A 17,925-nucleotide genomic window follows, 5' to 3' on the forward strand; every position below is an offset into this window, starting at 1 on the left:
TGTTCTCATTGGTGGGAGTAACCTGTGAAATGTTTTATGTAGGAGTTTGCTGCCACCTAGTGGGAATGCTGCAGCCCAGTAGGCCATTAACAGATCATGGCTTGATGGCAGGAGTTGCGTGGGCAGGCATGTATGTAGATTGTCGCTAGAGAACTTGCAGTACAGCAGGCAATTTCTCAACAGCTTGTAGTCCCTTGGGGTGTAAAAGATGTGCTTTGTATCCAGGCAGCATGCCTTGTATTCTGAGTTTCAGATTTCTCACTGTTTTCTACATTTGTCTACCTTCTACCTGGTGTGTTTTCATTCCCATGCGCATGCATCTGTCCTCGCTTATTTGAATCTATCAGTTAGCCCTACCTTGTTTATCCTGTGGCATCTCTTTCTTGCCCACCTTGTTACCCATCATGTCTACCGTGTTCTTCTTCCTCCTGTCCCTTAATGCTTGCTTCTTACTAACTTGGTGCTTAGGTAAGAGAGGGAGGCGTAACAGCGCTGGATCTCTGGACAGCACCATTGAAGTAAGTGATGGGATCAAGCTGCATGTTGTGTGCTGTATTGTGTGTACAGGAGGTCTGCCTCCTAACTAGATGCTCTGCAGTGTTGTGGGGGGGGTGGGAGTAGTTGCTACATTCATTATGTTGTTTTCCAGGTGAAAGGTTTAGACCACAAATAACTGATATTTCAAGTATGGGCCAGGCAGTTGAACTAAATTCCCCGTTTTTTTTTTTTTTGTTTTTTTTTATAACACTCTCTATATCTCTCAGCTCCATCCACCTGCCACTCTGCATCTGAATTTTTTTGTTATATTACAGTGATGACCACAAAACAGTGACTTCCCGCACATTGGGACCATGCCAAATTTATGATCCTGTCATTGGCAGGTACTTGCCAGCAATAGGAATCGCTAAAGAGACCTCTTATGCTGGCTAAAAATCTTTTGCTCACCTGAAAGGTAACAGCGAAAAAGTAGCATATTGACCCCATAGAAGCAGGTGAGTGCTCTCCTAGCTTGGCTTTGGCAACATTCACACAGGTGATTTGGCCTGGTGCAAATAAAAGCATTAGGAATCTGTTTTTGCCACCTGTGGGCGGCAAGCCTATATGTATGTAGCCTTAGCGCTGAGGGCAACCTGACAATCTTTGGGTCAGGCTGACTTAAAATGATTTTCCTGGAGGAAGATCTTGCTGAGGTCAACTGGCTCCATAACCGAAATATTAGTTTGGGTGGACTGACTCCTTTAATCTCGGTAGGATAGGTATAGCTGTGCATGTAATTGAAACGCTACCCATATAGTTGGCACTAATTTGCATTGTTTTTTTTTCACCTTCCAGGGGTCTATCATTAGCAGCCCTCGTCCTCATCAGCGACTTCCTGCTCCACCACCTCCTCCTCCTGAGGAGTACAAGTCTCCAAGACCCGTCTCCAACTCTTCCTCTTTCCTAGGCTCTCTGTTTGGAAGTAAAAGAGGAAAAGGACCCTTCCAAAATTTGCCTCCAGCTTCACTGCCTCCTCACCCCCACACTCCTCCAGGAGTTGATGGACCATCCAAGATTCAGGCTCTTCACGCTCAGTACTGCCACAGCCAGGGACCACTAGCTCAGCCCCCACCACCCTATCACTCTCAGCCACCATCCTCTGCACCACCTCAGCAGCCCCCTCAGCCACCTTCTCATCGTTACCATGTGCCACCATCCTCAGCTCAGTTCACATTACAGCGTCCAAACCAGCAAAAAAGACCGGCTGTGGGAGGACCACCCTTGACCCCCAGCTCACCCCACCCACAATACACCCTACATGGCAGACACCCGTCAAACCAGCCTCAGTCACCCTTACCCATGTATGGATCTGCACCTCAGCATGCCATGACACACACTTACCCCCAGCATATGCACCAATCCATGCAGAAACAGCCCCCCAAGCACTTTGTTTTTAGTCATCACCCTTCTCAATTGCCTCCTCAACAGCAGCGCCCGCCACAGTCCCAGTATAATCCGCAGCATCCACATGGCCAGCATAACCAATCCCCTTGCTCACCATTGTCGCCTATCCCGCCACATCCTTCTTACCCTCCTCTTCCTCCGCCATCTCCACACACACCTCACACTCCATTGACTCCTCACTCCCCTTTGCCTCCAACTTCCCCTCTACCCCAGCATGCTTCCCACCATCCTATGGGGACAAACACATCCCAAGGCAATCCAAAACAAAAACCAGTCAACAGAATCAGTACGGTGGTGTGAGAGCCTGGCCAACCCCTTGTTTACAGTGAGGGGCAACCACACATATGGAAAGTGCAGGAACTGAAATGGGGGAACAGCATGCACACGGGGGACTGCATCTGAGGTCCCGTTGTTCCTTCTTCAGCTATATCGACACTCTTCGGCACTTACCAGGACAGAGCAGTATCTAGTGAGACCTTCACTGGAACTCTTTCTGGCATGTAAAGAAAGATGGACAGCGTTCTGAGCCCTGATGTAATCGCCACCCTTCCATTTCCTTCTCTGCACAGGAATCCTTTTTCTTTTCTTTTTTTTTTTTTTTTATTGGGTAATGTCTCTGTTACAAGGCCCCAAGCTAATCCAGCTCAAAAGGGCTTAGGAGGACTGTGATTGCTTAGTGAAAGGTGACACCCAAGAGTGATTTGTGTAGTTTTAGTGGAGACTGCTGTGCCGGTGATTGTTTTGATATCTTCGGAGTAGGTAAATGCACTTGCAAGGTGCTGGCATGTGTGGTGAGAGTATGCTTGTGTACGTCGAAAGAAAATGGGATTGCTGGGTCAAGCCCGACTCTGCTGCTACTGCTAAAGGGGCCTGTGAATGTAAGAGTGACTAGCCATATGGCTACGAGTGCAGGATGAACCTCTGTGGGCACTGGAGCTTCAGAACAAAGCTGCTGCTTCACTCCCCATGACTGCAATATGAAGGTTTGCCACATCTTCCCAATGCCATCTGTTTGTTGTGTCAAAGGAGGCTCTGCATTGTATCTCATAGACTATTATATTATACACTCTTCCTGGTGTATGTGCAGTCCAGGGTATAAACCACTAAATGATGCAGGGAATGGAACCCTTTAACAGTGTACATGGACAACACAAAAAAAAAGTCACTTGTGCCCTCCCTTTACTGCACAATCATTGATCAGTCACCACTTTCTAAACAGAACTGTACAAAGAGATCTATATATGGAGAAGAAGAGATGTCTATATTAATATATATATATAAATATATAAAGAAAATATATATAAAGTGTAAAATCCTTTGTATGAGGTAGAATGTCTGCTTCAATTTTAAAACTTCTGAGATCTTCAGAAAGACGCATCACAAAATTTCAGCTAACCCAGCAACACAAGCCTAAAACAGCCTCACAGAGTGGACCCCATTGCCATCGCACATTGAAAGCAGCCAAATTGTGACTCTGGTCTCAGTGATTATCATTTAGTGATGTCATTGCTGAGTATCACAGCTCACAGAATGGCTGCCACCAATGAGTGTAGGTAACAGATCCACTTGAAATCTTCTATACAAAAATGATAAGGTATACCACAGACGTAAACAGGGTATGTGTGTCTCTTTATAAAGCCAAAACGCATGGTAGGTATAGCTTTGCACTGGACCTCTATAATGGAATGCAAAATGGGTGCCTGCACATTGCTTTGTGATCTTTGTATTGGATCACTGAAAATATTGGACCTCTTAAAGGGATCGTTGGCTCTTTTTGCCAAAAGCAATGTAAAAATTCACATTTTGTACTATGTTTTTCTTTTTAAATGTCCGTTAGACACCCTCCATTTGATGCTCGTACTTTTATTCTTGTCGGTCACTTTGATTGACTTTTGTTTGATAGTTTTTGCTATAGTATTTCATCAACCGCAACAGTAAAATGCAGAATTGCCTCCAGATTGCTCTAGGAGCTGTGCCAAGTTTCGGAATGAACCAGAAAACTGCTTCAGTTTGATCCCAGTATGATAGTACCGTGATCGTTTCTCAGGATCTCCCCTCACAATGTGACAGTGTCCTATACCGTTTGATGCTGTACAATTCCCTTGTTGGTGAACTGATGCATTTGTTGAAATAGAAAGGCACCTTTCTATGACAACTTCTTACTGGCTTTCTACTTCTCCTTTATAAGGTAATGAAGGCAGCCATTTTTAAATCGGAGAAATGAAGAGGTTACTTGTTAACAGTATCACCTTTGTGTTGCAAAAGACTAGCGGTCACTTATACCTTGCTGGTAGATTAAACAGAAAAAGCAAAGGAGTTTTTTTTTTTTTGTATTCACTAACATCGATATTATTTCATGTATGCAAGGGAAACATTTTAACAAGGCACAGCTTGCCAACTCATTGTATAAGATGTAATATAAAATATAATCTCTCCATATGAATTAGCGTTTGCAGCATTTTCAGTTCTGTGTGAACACGCCTCAGTGAGTGAAATAACTTCAAAATTTGTGTTAGATTTCTGATAACTTATATGTTGCAAAACGTGTTGCTTATTGAAGTGAAATACCCACTCACCCTCCAAAAAATATTTTAAAAAAAGTATATATAAAAGAGTATGTATACAATTATGCTGACATGTAATTTCCATATAACAGATCCCTTGTGGGACTTGTAGTTTTTAAGGTTGGATCCCCTGCTGATTCTTTGTATGTTCTTTGAGACTCCAGTGTTGAGGTTTTCCTGCTGTAATATACATAATATGGCCAAAACTTTGTGTACATCTGACCATCACACCTACATGAGTTTATTGGATATCCTATTCAAAAACCATGGGAGATGTGGACCCTTTGCCCTCTTTTTGAAATGCTCTACATGAGATTTTTGGAGTATGCATCTGTGCCCAGAATGCCTAAAGTGCATTTTGGGTGGTTACCTGCTAATGTTGGTTGAGAGGACCAGACATGTGATTCATCTCTGGGATGTTCAATAGGGTAGAGGTCAGGGCTCTGTGTAGGTAACTTGAATTCATCCACCCAAAACTCCTCAAAACCACGTTTTTATGAAGCTGGTACAACTGAGTCCTGTTAAGAAAGCCAGCTCCATAAAGGCATGATTGATGAGTTTGGAACTAGAACACGAAAGGACCTTCCCAAAAATGTTGCCACAGGATGGGAAGCAATGGTCTAAAAATCTCATTCTATATGCTGTACTTTTTACTAGAATCCCCTAGAGCTGCACGATCGTATATAGAATCGTGATCTCAAACCTATCCACACAGCCCCCCCCCCCCCGCCTGCGATCTCCAGTCTGGATTACTGCAGGTTTTTTTGGGGGGTGCCATGGGATTTAGCCTGGACCAGAGGATAAGCCGCCGGGACCAGTGTGGAACGCAAATGGTGCCGATACTGGAACAGACGTCAGCAACAAGAACTGATGTCGGCAGAGTAGAGTGTGTGATGCGCCGCGGTGGATGCCTGGGCGGTACCCCGTTTATTCGTCAGAGACCCCGGCCGAGAAACACTGTAGTGACTGCGCAGAGTGGAGTGTGTGCAACAGAATTGATCCGATGGATTTTTCCAACACAAATGTGAGCTTATAATATATTATGACTGCTTGCTTGGACTTGATATCCAGAAAGCCTATGACATAGGAGGGGGTAATCTCAGCCCTCCCTATGTCACCATGCTGCACCACCCACAGATCTACATTTTAAAATGGTTAATCAAAAAAAAAAAATCTATATCGAAGTTAAACTCAACAAGAATATATATATATTTATTTTATTTTTTTTCTTGTTGAGTTTAACTGCAATATCGATTTTTCTTTTTTTAATTAACCATTTTAAAATGTAGATCTGTGGGTGGTGCAGCGTGGTGACATAGGGAGGGCTGATAGATATATATCATCTTTAAGATATTGAGAATCGTGATCTTTATTCTAAGCAAAAGAATCGCGATTCTCGTTTTTCCCAGATTTGTGCAGCTCTAGAATCCCCTAAACTCAATAATTTGGAGTGGTAGCCACATCCTTTTTGCTAAAAGGTCATATGGAAAGTGTTCTTCCACATAGAATATAGAAAACATAACCGGTAATGAAATAATTCATTTAGCACTTGGACACCACTGTAAATTCAACACTGGAGAATGGAGAAATTCAGGAGGCAAGCATGTGATTCAAGCGTCCAGCATACTATAGTCAAGTTGGCCTTTATAGATTTGTGCTTTGCAGTTTTGGCTGTGGTACGTTTACTGTATGAAGTACTCCTCATTCCAGAAACGTACCACACCATGAATGTTTATATACCCCTAGGTCCTTTCGTAGGTCCCTAAAAAATGTGATAATTCTGTGTTAGGTGAGCAGATGCTTTCATCTTTGACTAGTCACAGTTAAGAGAATGTTCCAAAATGTAAATTTGTTTAGATTGCAGTTTACAATTATCAGTATTCAATAACGTTTTCTAAAACACTCCATTATGAAATAGTAATTTTGTTATGCTTTTTTTTAAAGCCATAGAATAGATTTGTGACATAGAGGGATGCACTTTAAATGTGACGACAATGTAGTCATTGGTGGTTTTCCAGAACAACTAGCTACTAGGGAATGCCAATGTGCTGTGATTTGCTGGACATTTTATTAATCACATTTTAACACAATTTATTAGGCTGGACTTCTTATGGAGTTCTGCTTATGTATTTAGTAAGAAGACTAACCTGTATAAAAGGAAGACTTAAGAAAAAGACAGTTTGCAAATATTGTGCTGCACATGTGTCACGTTTAAAATCTTTATAGGCAGTGGATGTTCATTTGTCTATGATATGGCAGCTCAGGTAAATAACACATTTCTCAGAATATAAAAAAAAAATATATATATTAAAACTGTTACTAATGTTTTAAACTTGGCCAAATATGACATTTTTTTCTGAACTCCCCATTCCTTAAGGATCTGGATGATCAAGAGATCTCTGGGGAAATAGCAATTGGAGAAGTCTGATTAGCTCTGTACTTTCCCTTTCCCTGATAAATGATTGGGCAGCCTGAAAGTTTGTTTTAGGATTGAAGCCTGATCTAATGATTTTGGTGATCTACCTGTTAATCTCTGGAAATAGTTCTGACTTAACATACTAACAACTTCCCCATAAAAGTCTTGATTCTTTGTATTTTGAATTGTTCTTGTTCAATATTTTTTTATATAGAATTTTAAAGTCGTAATATTTGTCATTATATTTAATTAAAAACATTTGTAAAGATACCAATGGCAAGAGTGCCATACTCCTCCAGGGCAGTATCATCAATAGCATAACTATACCACTTCAGCAGGAAGTTGTCCCTGGACATAATTCTACAATGTCACGTATGTTTAACTGTCAGACCTGAATGAAGGTCAGATGTCCTTCCTAATGTACATCCAACAAAGCGTTGTGCTGTACATCCAACAAAGCGTTGTGCATGTCTGCATAAGTCAGGAAGGTTGGGGTGAGGAGCTCTGATCTCTTAATGCAAGTCCTAGATGGTTGTATTGTCTGGTGTGTAAGCTTCCTTTGACAGCTCTCCCAGAAAACAAGAGCCATGGCTTGTCCCTTGTCTGAATGTTACTAGAACTATAAGGAGAATGCCAGTCTGTGCCCAAAATCAGAGTACCAGGATATTCTGTGCCCAAAATATATTTTTGTATTTTTTCACAAAAAAAAATAAAAAATTACAGGGTGAGAATACATACTTTTTGTAGCCCTCATGATTGGAGCCTTTAGCCCCCTCAAATGTGGTGACTTTTTATTGAATGCAGCAAAAAACACACTCAGTCTGACCATCTGCTTCTTATACCTTAAGGCTCCTTTCACACTTGTGCAACTTGTCATGCCATTTTTGACATCAAAGTTATATGACAAGTCATTCCCCAAGCTTTCCAATGATAACCATTCATATATGCGTGACTTAAAGTTGCAGAAATACTTTGGTCTGACTTTCATGCAACTTGAGGGCCAAAGACTTCAATGTTAACCCTCAGAAGTTGCATGAAAGTTGTATCTGAATGTTATAAAATGAAACTTGTGTGCAACAAGTTGTCCATTATCACTGGTCAAAGCAAAAGTCGTATCCAAGCTGCACCCATCCAAAGTTGCACTCCAAAGTCAGCGCAACTTTGGAGTCGTTCCAGTGTGAACGGAGCTTTTGTCGTGTATAAATGTTAGTCTTCCTTTACTCTAGCACTATGACAACTTTCAAGAATGCAAAGCTCCCCATTTTACCTCAGTGTCATGGCTGGTGAAGACCTCTGCCACCATGAGACACACAGGGGGTGAGAGTAAAAACCGCTTGTTGTACTGTGACTGTTCATATGTCTGCCCTTAAAATGCAAACGCACTTGGTTTGTCTAAATATCGGAGTAGTGTATACGTCATGTGACTGTAGTTCCGATTACAGAAATGTCCTTAACCAGTGCAATGTTAGAATGAACGTTGACAGCTTAACAGCCTGCGATCCCTACCAGCTGGGGACATTTTCTCACTGTGTTCCTCATGAAGTAAGGTAAAAAGGCCAATGCCATCCAAGAATTTTTTCTTTCTTTAATGTTTTATGAGGAGGAAGGGGCTGTTTTTATCCCTGTTGGATCACACAATCCTGTTCAAGTAAGCATATTTAGTTGTGTTAATGGCAAAGGCCCTGATTAAGGGGATGCTTTGGGTATTTTAGGTGTTTTTAATATAAACAAAAATTCACATTGCACAATGAACAGGCCAAAATTTTGCTTAGTGGCCTCCTCCCACCCAACATGCTTTGACTGAAAATTTGAAGGAGCCAGGTGGAAAATCGCCAGATGCACAATCACCAGATGCACAGCCTCTCTTCGAGTCTCCTGCCAGCTGATGCTATAGATCAGTGATGGCGAACCTTGGCACCCCAGATGTTATGGAACTACATTTCCAATGATCTTATGTACTCTGCAGTGTAGTAGAGCATCATGGGAAATGTAGTTCCAAAATATCTGTGGTGCCAAGGTTCACCATCACTGCTATAGATCAGTAATTCTCAACCCTGTCCTCGGCTACCCCCAACAGGCCATGTTTGCAGGTTTTCCTTTATCTTGCACAGGTGCTTTAAATTGGAGTCAATTGCTTTGTATTTTGGACAGCTATTTTATCTAAGAGAAATTCCCAAAATGTGGCCTGTTGGGGGTACTTGAGGACTGAGGTTGAGAACCACTGCTATAGAGTACAGTAGCCCAGCAGGGAGATTTTTCCAGAGGAAACATACGGTGAAGGGGGGAAAATCACAGACTTATATGGAAAGAATTGCAAGCTCTTTGGGCGATAAGCCATCTCATGTGTATTTCAGCTGTGTATCTAGCAGTTTGTATAGAATTCAGCTTTAGGAGCTCCAAAATTAAGGCAGTGCTAAAAAAAAAATATAAATTGTAAGAAAAGGTAATTTAATCATTACTATAAAAAAAATCTAATAAACCAAAAGTCAGCACAAAATGTTAAGAAATCTTTATAAATAAAATATAAAGTTGAGCATTAAATCCACTGGTGTGTATGTTCAAGCAAACAAGGCCTTACAAAACAATAGCGTACATCACTTTACATCAGGCATTTGGGAGCCATTACTGGTACATTACTAGTGTTAGTGCTCAGGCTGTCCTGTGGGAGGTGCCTTTTTCTTCACCATTATCTTTCTGTTAATATTTCCACATTAGTAGGCAACCACACATTTTTATTCATTCTTCGGGAAGATGGATCAAAATCTGTTGTGTACGCCTGGTCTCAAAAACCTCAGTAAGGTGCCAAGAAAGCTTTGAGCAAATCATGACCAGTGCAGACTGCAATGCTTCAGTCTGATACATCGCATCTCCATTTCGCCACAGATTGGCAAACTGAGCCTTGGCATACATGCAAATGGCCTTTTTGAGTTTGATAACCAGCCAACCAGAGAGCTGCAACTGCACTGGTAGTTTATGGCCTAAAGGCTGTTTATAAGCAGGTGGCAGATTATTTTTTATTATTTTTTTTTTTATTTTTTTAAAGAGTTCTCACTTAATAAACTTGTTTTGCTCACAGACAGGAACATTAAACACAATGGGGGTCTATGTGAAAAGAAAAATGCTGCGCAAGTGCATCAGTACAGGCACAACACATCGTTACTGTGATTTGCTTAATATGTTTGTTTCCTAGGACTGCCAGCACCACATAGTGGCAATATTGTTGTATTTTACCTTAAATACCTCAATCAGAAAAAAACCCACCACTGGATGGCAGTGATGATCCTAGGCAATCAATGTATAAATTGAATTACAGTGAAGATTGCACCTGAGTGAACGATTGACGCATTCACAAAATCAATGTATGTGTGTGTATATATATATATATACACATACATATACACTCCTTTCATACACACATACATAGACCCCAATGTGTCAAATGTTGTAAAAGCTTTGTAAGACTCATTGTCCATTCAACCAGATGCTCTTTCTCAATGCAATGAAAAAAAAAAAAGGAAAGCTGGTTGCTATGATCAGCAAGTACCGAAGATCAGCCCCCTCACTCCTTTTTCAGATACTTCTTTTATACATGAAGTCCATTTTTTATTTAATCTATCAATGGCTTCTGTTCCCTTCTGTATGCTCATAGCATGTTTGTGGCGTGCTGCTTGCAAGCACATCACTGCTGTACAGTTCTGGATGTGTGTATAGATTATATATGATAAATATTTCCTATGGAATGGTTATCCAGCCTGTGCCGCGTGGGGTGGGAATGTTTTTTTTTCTTGGGATGGGGGTGGGAAGAAATGGGCCAATTCTCTGTTGGACAGGTATCTTGTCCTTATTTTCAATTGGTTATGTTATTTAGGTATTTCTATGCCCATTTTGGGACTGATTTATTTTTGTGTTGGACATGGAGGGAGGGGGTAAAAGAAAACCTATGAACTATATATGAAACCCAAATGTATATATTGTGTATATTTAATGCTTCAGAAATTGAAAAAAAAAGTCTGTTACTGGTGTGCATTCTGCTGTGTGTTTCATTTCATGTGTGTCCTTTACTGTGTATATCTTTTAAATCATACAGCAATAGCTTGACTGGGCACAATGGATGTGATGAGGGCTAACATATTAAAATATCTTTACAGCCAAAAGTTTTGGAGACAAACTGAAAACCCCTTTGGGGAGATTTCTATTCACTTCCCATCTTAGAGACATGATATCAAGTGAAGGGGATATTTCTTCAGTTGTCGCTGGAATAATTTCCCCAATAAAATCTTGAATTTCTCATCACTTTATCACCAGAAGGAATAGAGACCACTGGGGACATAGGGGGATTTATGTCCACTATCGTGTTTGGCCAAGGGAGCTTCCATCTTGGCCTCTGTCTAATCTACAACTGCCATGATGCGGCACATGTGATCAGTTATAACACCAGCCATTGGATGGTTTCACAGTTTGGTTAAGGGCACAACCAATGGGAGTTTTACATTTCTGGCACATGCTGGAAATGTAATGGTTTTTTAAAACTGTTAATGGATGGGTTTACTTCCACTTTAAGTTGTCCATAAATGGATCAAACTAGGGCCTGGCTAACTGTGATCCATATACTCACCGCCTACATCATCAGGCAGAACATGTCAATTGCTGGGGGAGTGGGAGATTAGGTAAGTAAAGATACTTTCTCCTGGTACGCTAGGTACAAAGGTGGTTTTTATGTCCCTAGAATTCAGCTTTGTTTGATTTTAACCTCTTGACATTGGCCACATGTGTATATGTATATAGGCCCTTAACACCAATTGGCTACATATATATGTAGCCCTTTTTACAGTTTTTTTTTTTGTTTCTCTTAACAGGTTAGCGTTAAAGCACAAATTTTTCCCCTTTCAAAAGTGTAGATCCCCTGTCTTATCGCTGCATTTCCCTTTCATTGTGTTCTCCTTACTTTTAGTATGTCCCTTGTTTTTTTTTTTTCAGACACTAGTCTACTAACTGGTGTTCAGCAGGAGGAATCACACTACAACGGTGCTGTACCAACTCAATTTACATAGGCACAGATCACATTTGTCACTATTAAGAAGCTGGTTAAGACGGCTTTCACACCAAGCCACCCATAGCGTTGGCGGTAAAACGCCGCTATTTTTAGTGGCGTTTTACCGTCGGGTTTGCAGCGCTTTTACCCTGCTAGCCGCCGAGAAAGGGTTAAAACCAATAGCGGCATTTTGCCGGCGGTAATGCAGAGCAGCCACATTGATTTCAATAGGGAGCAGCGGTGGAGGAGCGGTAAACACACCGCTCCAAAGAAGCCGCTAGCAGGACTTTTCCTGACGTCCTGCCAGCGCACTGCTCCAGTGTGAAAGCCCTTGGGGCTTTCACACTGGAGTGAATGGAGCAGCAGTTTGAGGGCGTATTGCAGTCGCCATTTCTAATGCTTTAGCGCCTAAAAAACGCCCTCGGTCTGAAAGGGGTCTAAGAGTAATGATGTGCAGCTGCTGCTGGTGGAAGTGGCTAAAAACATTTGCAGGTGATCAGCATCACTGAGATGGGTTTAAAAGAACTAAGTATTTTATAGAGGAAAAGATAATTATAAAAGGTGCGCCTTGTGATCTAAGGTGATGGACCTTCTCCCATACTAAAATGTAAAAATTTTTCCCCTATACTAGTTTAAAATATTACTGGTCAACATTTAATTTTATTTTGAATTCTTCAACCAACGGGTGAAGCCTGAACCCTATATATGGGGAGCAGCACCAGCCAGGTAAGACCAGGTGATCCTTTTGAATGATTAATATAGCCCCCACTTACGTGCTCTTTACTCTAGTTACATTTAGCTTAACAACACTTCCATTGCATTGGAGTGTGGGACCTTATTTTAACAGAACTGGATGCAGAGAGCAGGCGCTATCCCAGGCATGCTACCAGCGGCCTACCTGATTAAAGTAGAACAAAAAGAACTTTTTTTTCATTATTATTTTGGATAGGGTAAGGGAGGGTGATCACCTGCTAGGTTTTCTTTTGCCATCTGTGTCCATTAGCGGGAGAGCTTTTCCTTCACTTCCTGTCCCATAGCAAAACAGGAAATGAGTGGAAATAACCCCCAAAATGTAGGGAATCCCTGGTTGTCACCAGAGCTAGTGTCCCCCATTGGAAGATTTCCCCTCCATTACGGTTTTGGGGTCAACCCAAAAGTTGGGATTTTCTTTCAATGATAATAATAAATAAGACAAATAATGAGGGCAACTCTCCCTAACGGGGGCACAGAAAGCAATAAAAACCCAACAGGTGATCTACTGTCAGTTTTTCAGGCCAACCTGCTCAGACCATCCATTCATCCCTAGGGAGTGGTGGATGTCAGCTGTGACATGTGCTGTCCGATCCCAGCCAAATCCAGATGGATGGTGACCCCATTTTCCATCCCTCTGGCGGACGGGATCAGATGAAAACGAACAGGTGTTTTGTTTTCATCCAATCTCCCCAAAGAGGAGAGTGAGTGGTGAGCAGGCCATCTACCTGTTCAGTGGAGTGATCCCTGCTGAGCAAGCGCAGTCCATCAAATGGATTTGATTTTAACCTCTTGACATCGGCCACACGTGTATATATTCGGCGGATAGGCCCTTAACACCAAGCGGCTACATATATTCCCTTTTAAAACAGCTTACTGTGCTGAGCGTGTGCTCCCTGCACGGTGGCCAGCGGGAATTGGTAAACGAACTCCCGGTGCACATTTGCAAATCACGAGCTGTCCAATCATGTGACCCAAATGCCTGCCTCCAAATTCTGGCTTTTAGAACGCTTAAAGAGCTGGGAGGCAGTCAGCGCAAAGCGGATAAGGCAGACGTTTCTGCAACTATGTCACAATTTCTTGGACAACTAATAGCTTTAGCCAGAGCTCCTTCTCTACCAGTGTCTGAAAGGGAAATGCCTCCTTTAGAGAAGAGGACCTGGAGGCCACAAAGATCAATCTCTACGAGTCAGTGTTGTGCACATAGTTGATTCTGCTATCTCAGTCCTAAACATGCACTGTACCTACTGAAGATGTTTAGTCTTTTAAAGATTCTGCTGACAGAATATTGCAGTTTCTGTTTGTCTAACTGGACTAGTAGCACAATGAACAACCAAAATAATATCCAGGACCATGCTTTGGTGGAACGCTTACAGCAATTAACCTCCACTTTGTGCTGATGCTTTAGAACCAATAATGGCACGTGAGCATGCTCTGTATGTAAACTCACATCTGTTAAGCAGGCTATATACTTTTTTTTTGGTTCAGCCAGCTTCCTCCATCTACAAAAATGAGGAGGATGGAGAAATCCTCCCACCAAGACCTTGTACTCTGATGCTAATCACCAGCTACAGATAATTGACTGTAGCTGCTAATTAAAACATTTTCATTAAACAATTGACTTCTGTCTGAGTAGGGTGACCACACTGAAATACTGCCAGTCCCTGTTGAACTGAGGTTCCATTCACATCAGCAGCTGCACTAAGTTCTATAAGCTGGCATGCAGTAAGTGTGCCGTACTGGAAAACGCAGTGCACACGGCACTTTTATTTGGTGTACACCACACTAGCTGGAAACATTTTTCCTGGTGAGACTGCACTGGATTAGACACCCATTGCACCTAACCTAACACACAATGCCAGGTCAAGAACATGTAGTATTCCAGGGGTTACAAGAATGTAATGCACAAAATTCTTTCCACACCTCTTGAGCACTAATTCCCATGCCCACTTAGCACCACTCTTAAGCCGGGTACACCCTAGATTTATTTTGTGCAACTAAAAAAAAAAAACTGACATCTCCAGTCGCAGACACTGTACCAAGCATCCAAGCGGAGACACTGTACTAGGCGCCCAGCGATCTCCCTCGCTGAGCTGTTGTGTTCTAACAGGGGGGGTGCCCCCCCCACCAGAACTATCCAATCAGCGCTCTCAGCCAATGGCACAATCTCCACTCCACCCCCCCACCCCCAGCATCTTGTCTAAGAATCTCCCCTTCACAAATTCCTTCTAGCACAATCCTCAGTCCCCTAACCCCCCAGTTAGAGGTCTAGGATAGCCCATTACAATGCTCTGTCCAAATCCCCCAGCCCAAATCTCACCTCCCATCACAAATAACATTTCCCCCAAATTCCTCTCCTAGAACAAATTCTCTACCAAACAACCTCCCAGTAAGAAAATCAGCATTGGGAGCCCAGGGTATCCCATAACAATGCCCTGTGTTTCCATCCCCCCCCCCCCCCCCCCCCAAATGTCCCAGTACAAGTCTTCCCTACTCTTTCAAATTCCTGCCCCCAGGAGTGTCTCTCCACCCAGAAAAAAAAGATCCCCCCTCCATTCCCTTCCTTCATAATCTCCCTTCCCCAAATTGAACCTCCCAACACAAAATTCCCCCCCCTATTTCTGGCACTAATCCACTCCCAACCCCCATCCCAACACAAATTCTTCCCTCCCTCAAATCCCTCTTCATCACTACTCCTCTCCCCCCCAAATTCCCTTTCCAGCTCAAAACATCTCCCCCCAACTAAATAATAATATCCCAGCACAAATAATAATCCTTTTTGCACAAGCCTCCCTCCAACACAAATTGTCACCTCTCAAGTCCCTGGTCAGCAACAAATCACCCCCCTCTCAAATTTCACCTGCCCATTACAGATCCCCCCTCTTAGCATTAATCCTCTCATCACCTCCAGCACCAGGTAGTAATCCCCTCCAGGCAAGTCTTTCCTCCAGTACAATCCCCCCCCCCACCCCCGCACACAAATTACAGACTTCTTATACAGTATAGCATGGGAGATGCCCTCCCCCCACATTCCACCCCAAATCAAACCTAGAGGAACAAAACATCCCCCCATCCCACTTTCCAGCCCAGATCCCATCCAACTTCTTCTAGAATAAATCCCCCACCCCACCAATAAAAAAAATATATATATATTCTACCTCCCCAGCACAAATTCCCCTCAACACCAGTCTTAAGCTGGCCATACACCTATAGATTATCTGCAGATTTTTCTATGGTTAGATGGAAAAAGTGCAACAGATTTCTCCATGTATGCTAAACTGTGTGGATGGAGGAATCTCCCACTAGGCCAAGCTTCAGTATCTTGCTAGTCAGCCCCGCTGGCTCTCAACCTAAACAATGCCTGCACCCAATTCGAATGTTCAGGTGTTGTGGGAGCCAGCGGGGCCGACTAGCAAGATATGGAAGCTTGGGCCAGTGGGAAATGCTTCCATCCACACAGTTCAGCGTAGATGGAGGAATCTGTTCCACTTTTTCCATCTGACCAAAGAAAATCTGCAGATAATCTATAGCTGTAAGGCCAGGCTTAGTTCCCTCCACAGTAGGCTGTCCACAGGACAATTTCACTCCTCCTCCCAATATACAACACCTCATAGCACAAATCCACTTGCCAGCAACTCCCACTTACCAAAACATATTTCCTACACCCCCTCAACACACACGCTCACAGACTAGAAACCCACCAAACCCTCTTCTCTCAAAATCCTTCCTAGTGCCCCACCCTCTTCTACAGCACAGATTATTATCATCTAGCACCAAAGTTTACACAGCGCTTTACAACACATTCTCACCTACCTGCCAGGAGCCTCTCCCCACCCAGCACAAATAATATTTCTCCATATTCCCCTCTCCTAGAACAAATACTCTCCTCCCCCTACTCCCTCTCCATCCCAAATCTCCCATTCTTGTACTGATCCTCCCCCAGCACAACTGTCCTCCCCAAATTCCCCCAGCACAAATCCTCTCACTCCCCTAACCTTTCCCCCAGCAAAAAATGCTGTTCCCCAACCCCTCCCCCAAATCCCCACACAATAATCCTCCTCTGAAAACCCCGCACACATCATCTCCCCCCTTTCTTAATCATCTTCCTCGCCCAAGCGTCTCACTTAAAAATCTCCCCTCCAAGCACAAATAATACCCCCCTTCTAGCACAATCCCCACCCACCAACATATATCCTCACCCCCCCCCCCCCAGCAACAATCTTCTCCCCTCCAAATCTCCCCAGCACAAATCCTATCCCCCCCAAATCCCTTCCTCTAGGAGCGTGTCTCCACCCAAATCTTGCCTCCCATCAGAAATAATATTCCCCCCAAATTCCCTCTTTTAGAACAAATAATCTCCTCCCCTAACCCTCAGTAGGAAATCATAGCAACGGGAACCCAGGGTACTAATGTCCCGTCCAAATTCCCCCTCCAAATCTTACCTCCTATCACAAATAATATTTCCTTCCCTAGAACAAAATTTTTTCCTCCCCTAACCCCCCCCCCAGTAAGAAATTGTAGCATTGGGGACCCAGGGTACCCCTTAACAATGCCCTGTGTTTACATCCCCCAGCAAAATCCTCTCTACCTTTCCAAATTCCTTTCCCCAGGAGTGGCTCTCCTCCCAAACCTCACCTCCCAGAAAAAAATATCCTCCCCCAAATCTCACCTCCCAGCACAAATATTCTCCCTAAATTTCACCTCCTAGCACACATATGCCCCTCCTCTAAATCATCCTCCAGCACTAATCCTCTCCTCCACAAATCTCCCCCCCCAGTACAAATTGCCTCCCCCAAAATCCCTTACCCTTTAATCATCTTCCTCCCAAACTGTCCCTGCTCGCACAACCCTTGACCCTTTCCCCCAACACAAATTGTAACCCCCGAAGTCCCCCTGCCAGCACCAATTCTCCCCTGTCCAAATCCCCCTTCCCCCTCAAATCCTCCTCTTAGACTGAACTAAGACTGGTGGTGGAGGTGAGTGGATTAGTGCTGTCACCCAGTACAATCTCCCAAAATCACATAATTCAGATGCAGTGCAAGATCGGAGATCCCAACACCCCCTTTTATCCCCCACAAATCCACCTTCCAGAACTAACCCACTCCCTCCCTCCAAATCCCCCCCTACCAAAACAAAATTATCCCCCCCCCCAAAAAAAAAAATCTTTTCCCCCTTTCTTAATCTATATCCCCAAATTCTCCCACCCTACACAATCCAGTCCC

At 43.1% G+C, this 17,925-nt stretch overlaps 1 protein-coding gene across 7 annotated transcripts in view; it reads left to right on the forward strand.

Annotated features, from left to right (window-relative positions):
• The window catches only part of IQSEC2 (IQ motif and Sec7 domain ArfGEF 2), a 391,434-nt gene extending 380,491 nt beyond the window's left edge, over positions 1–10,943 (forward strand). For 5 of the 7 annotated variants that reach the window (XM_077478817.1, XM_077478819.1, XM_077478818.1 and 2 more), the window contains 2 exons: positions 469–518; positions 1,333–10,943. In XM_077478817.1, the coding sequence (XP_077334943.1) occupies positions 469–518; positions 1,333–2,241 (959 nt within the window). In that variant the 3' untranslated portion in view covers positions 2,242–10,943. Of the gene's footprint in view, positions 1–347; positions 519–1,332 lie in introns of those variants that run through there. The other 2 variants (XM_077478823.1, XM_077478822.1) reach the window with 2 other exon arrangements.
• Positions 10,944–17,925: the final 6,982 nt, after the last annotated feature.

The sequence above is a fragment of the Lithobates pipiens genome, unplaced genomic scaffold, assembly GCF_037356315.1.
Source record: "Lithobates pipiens isolate NorthernLeopardFrog02 unplaced genomic scaffold, aLitPip1_a1.2 Scaffold_1, whole genome shotgun sequence".
NCBI classification, from domain to species: domain Eukaryota; kingdom Metazoa; phylum Chordata; class Amphibia; order Anura; family Ranidae; genus Lithobates; species Lithobates pipiens.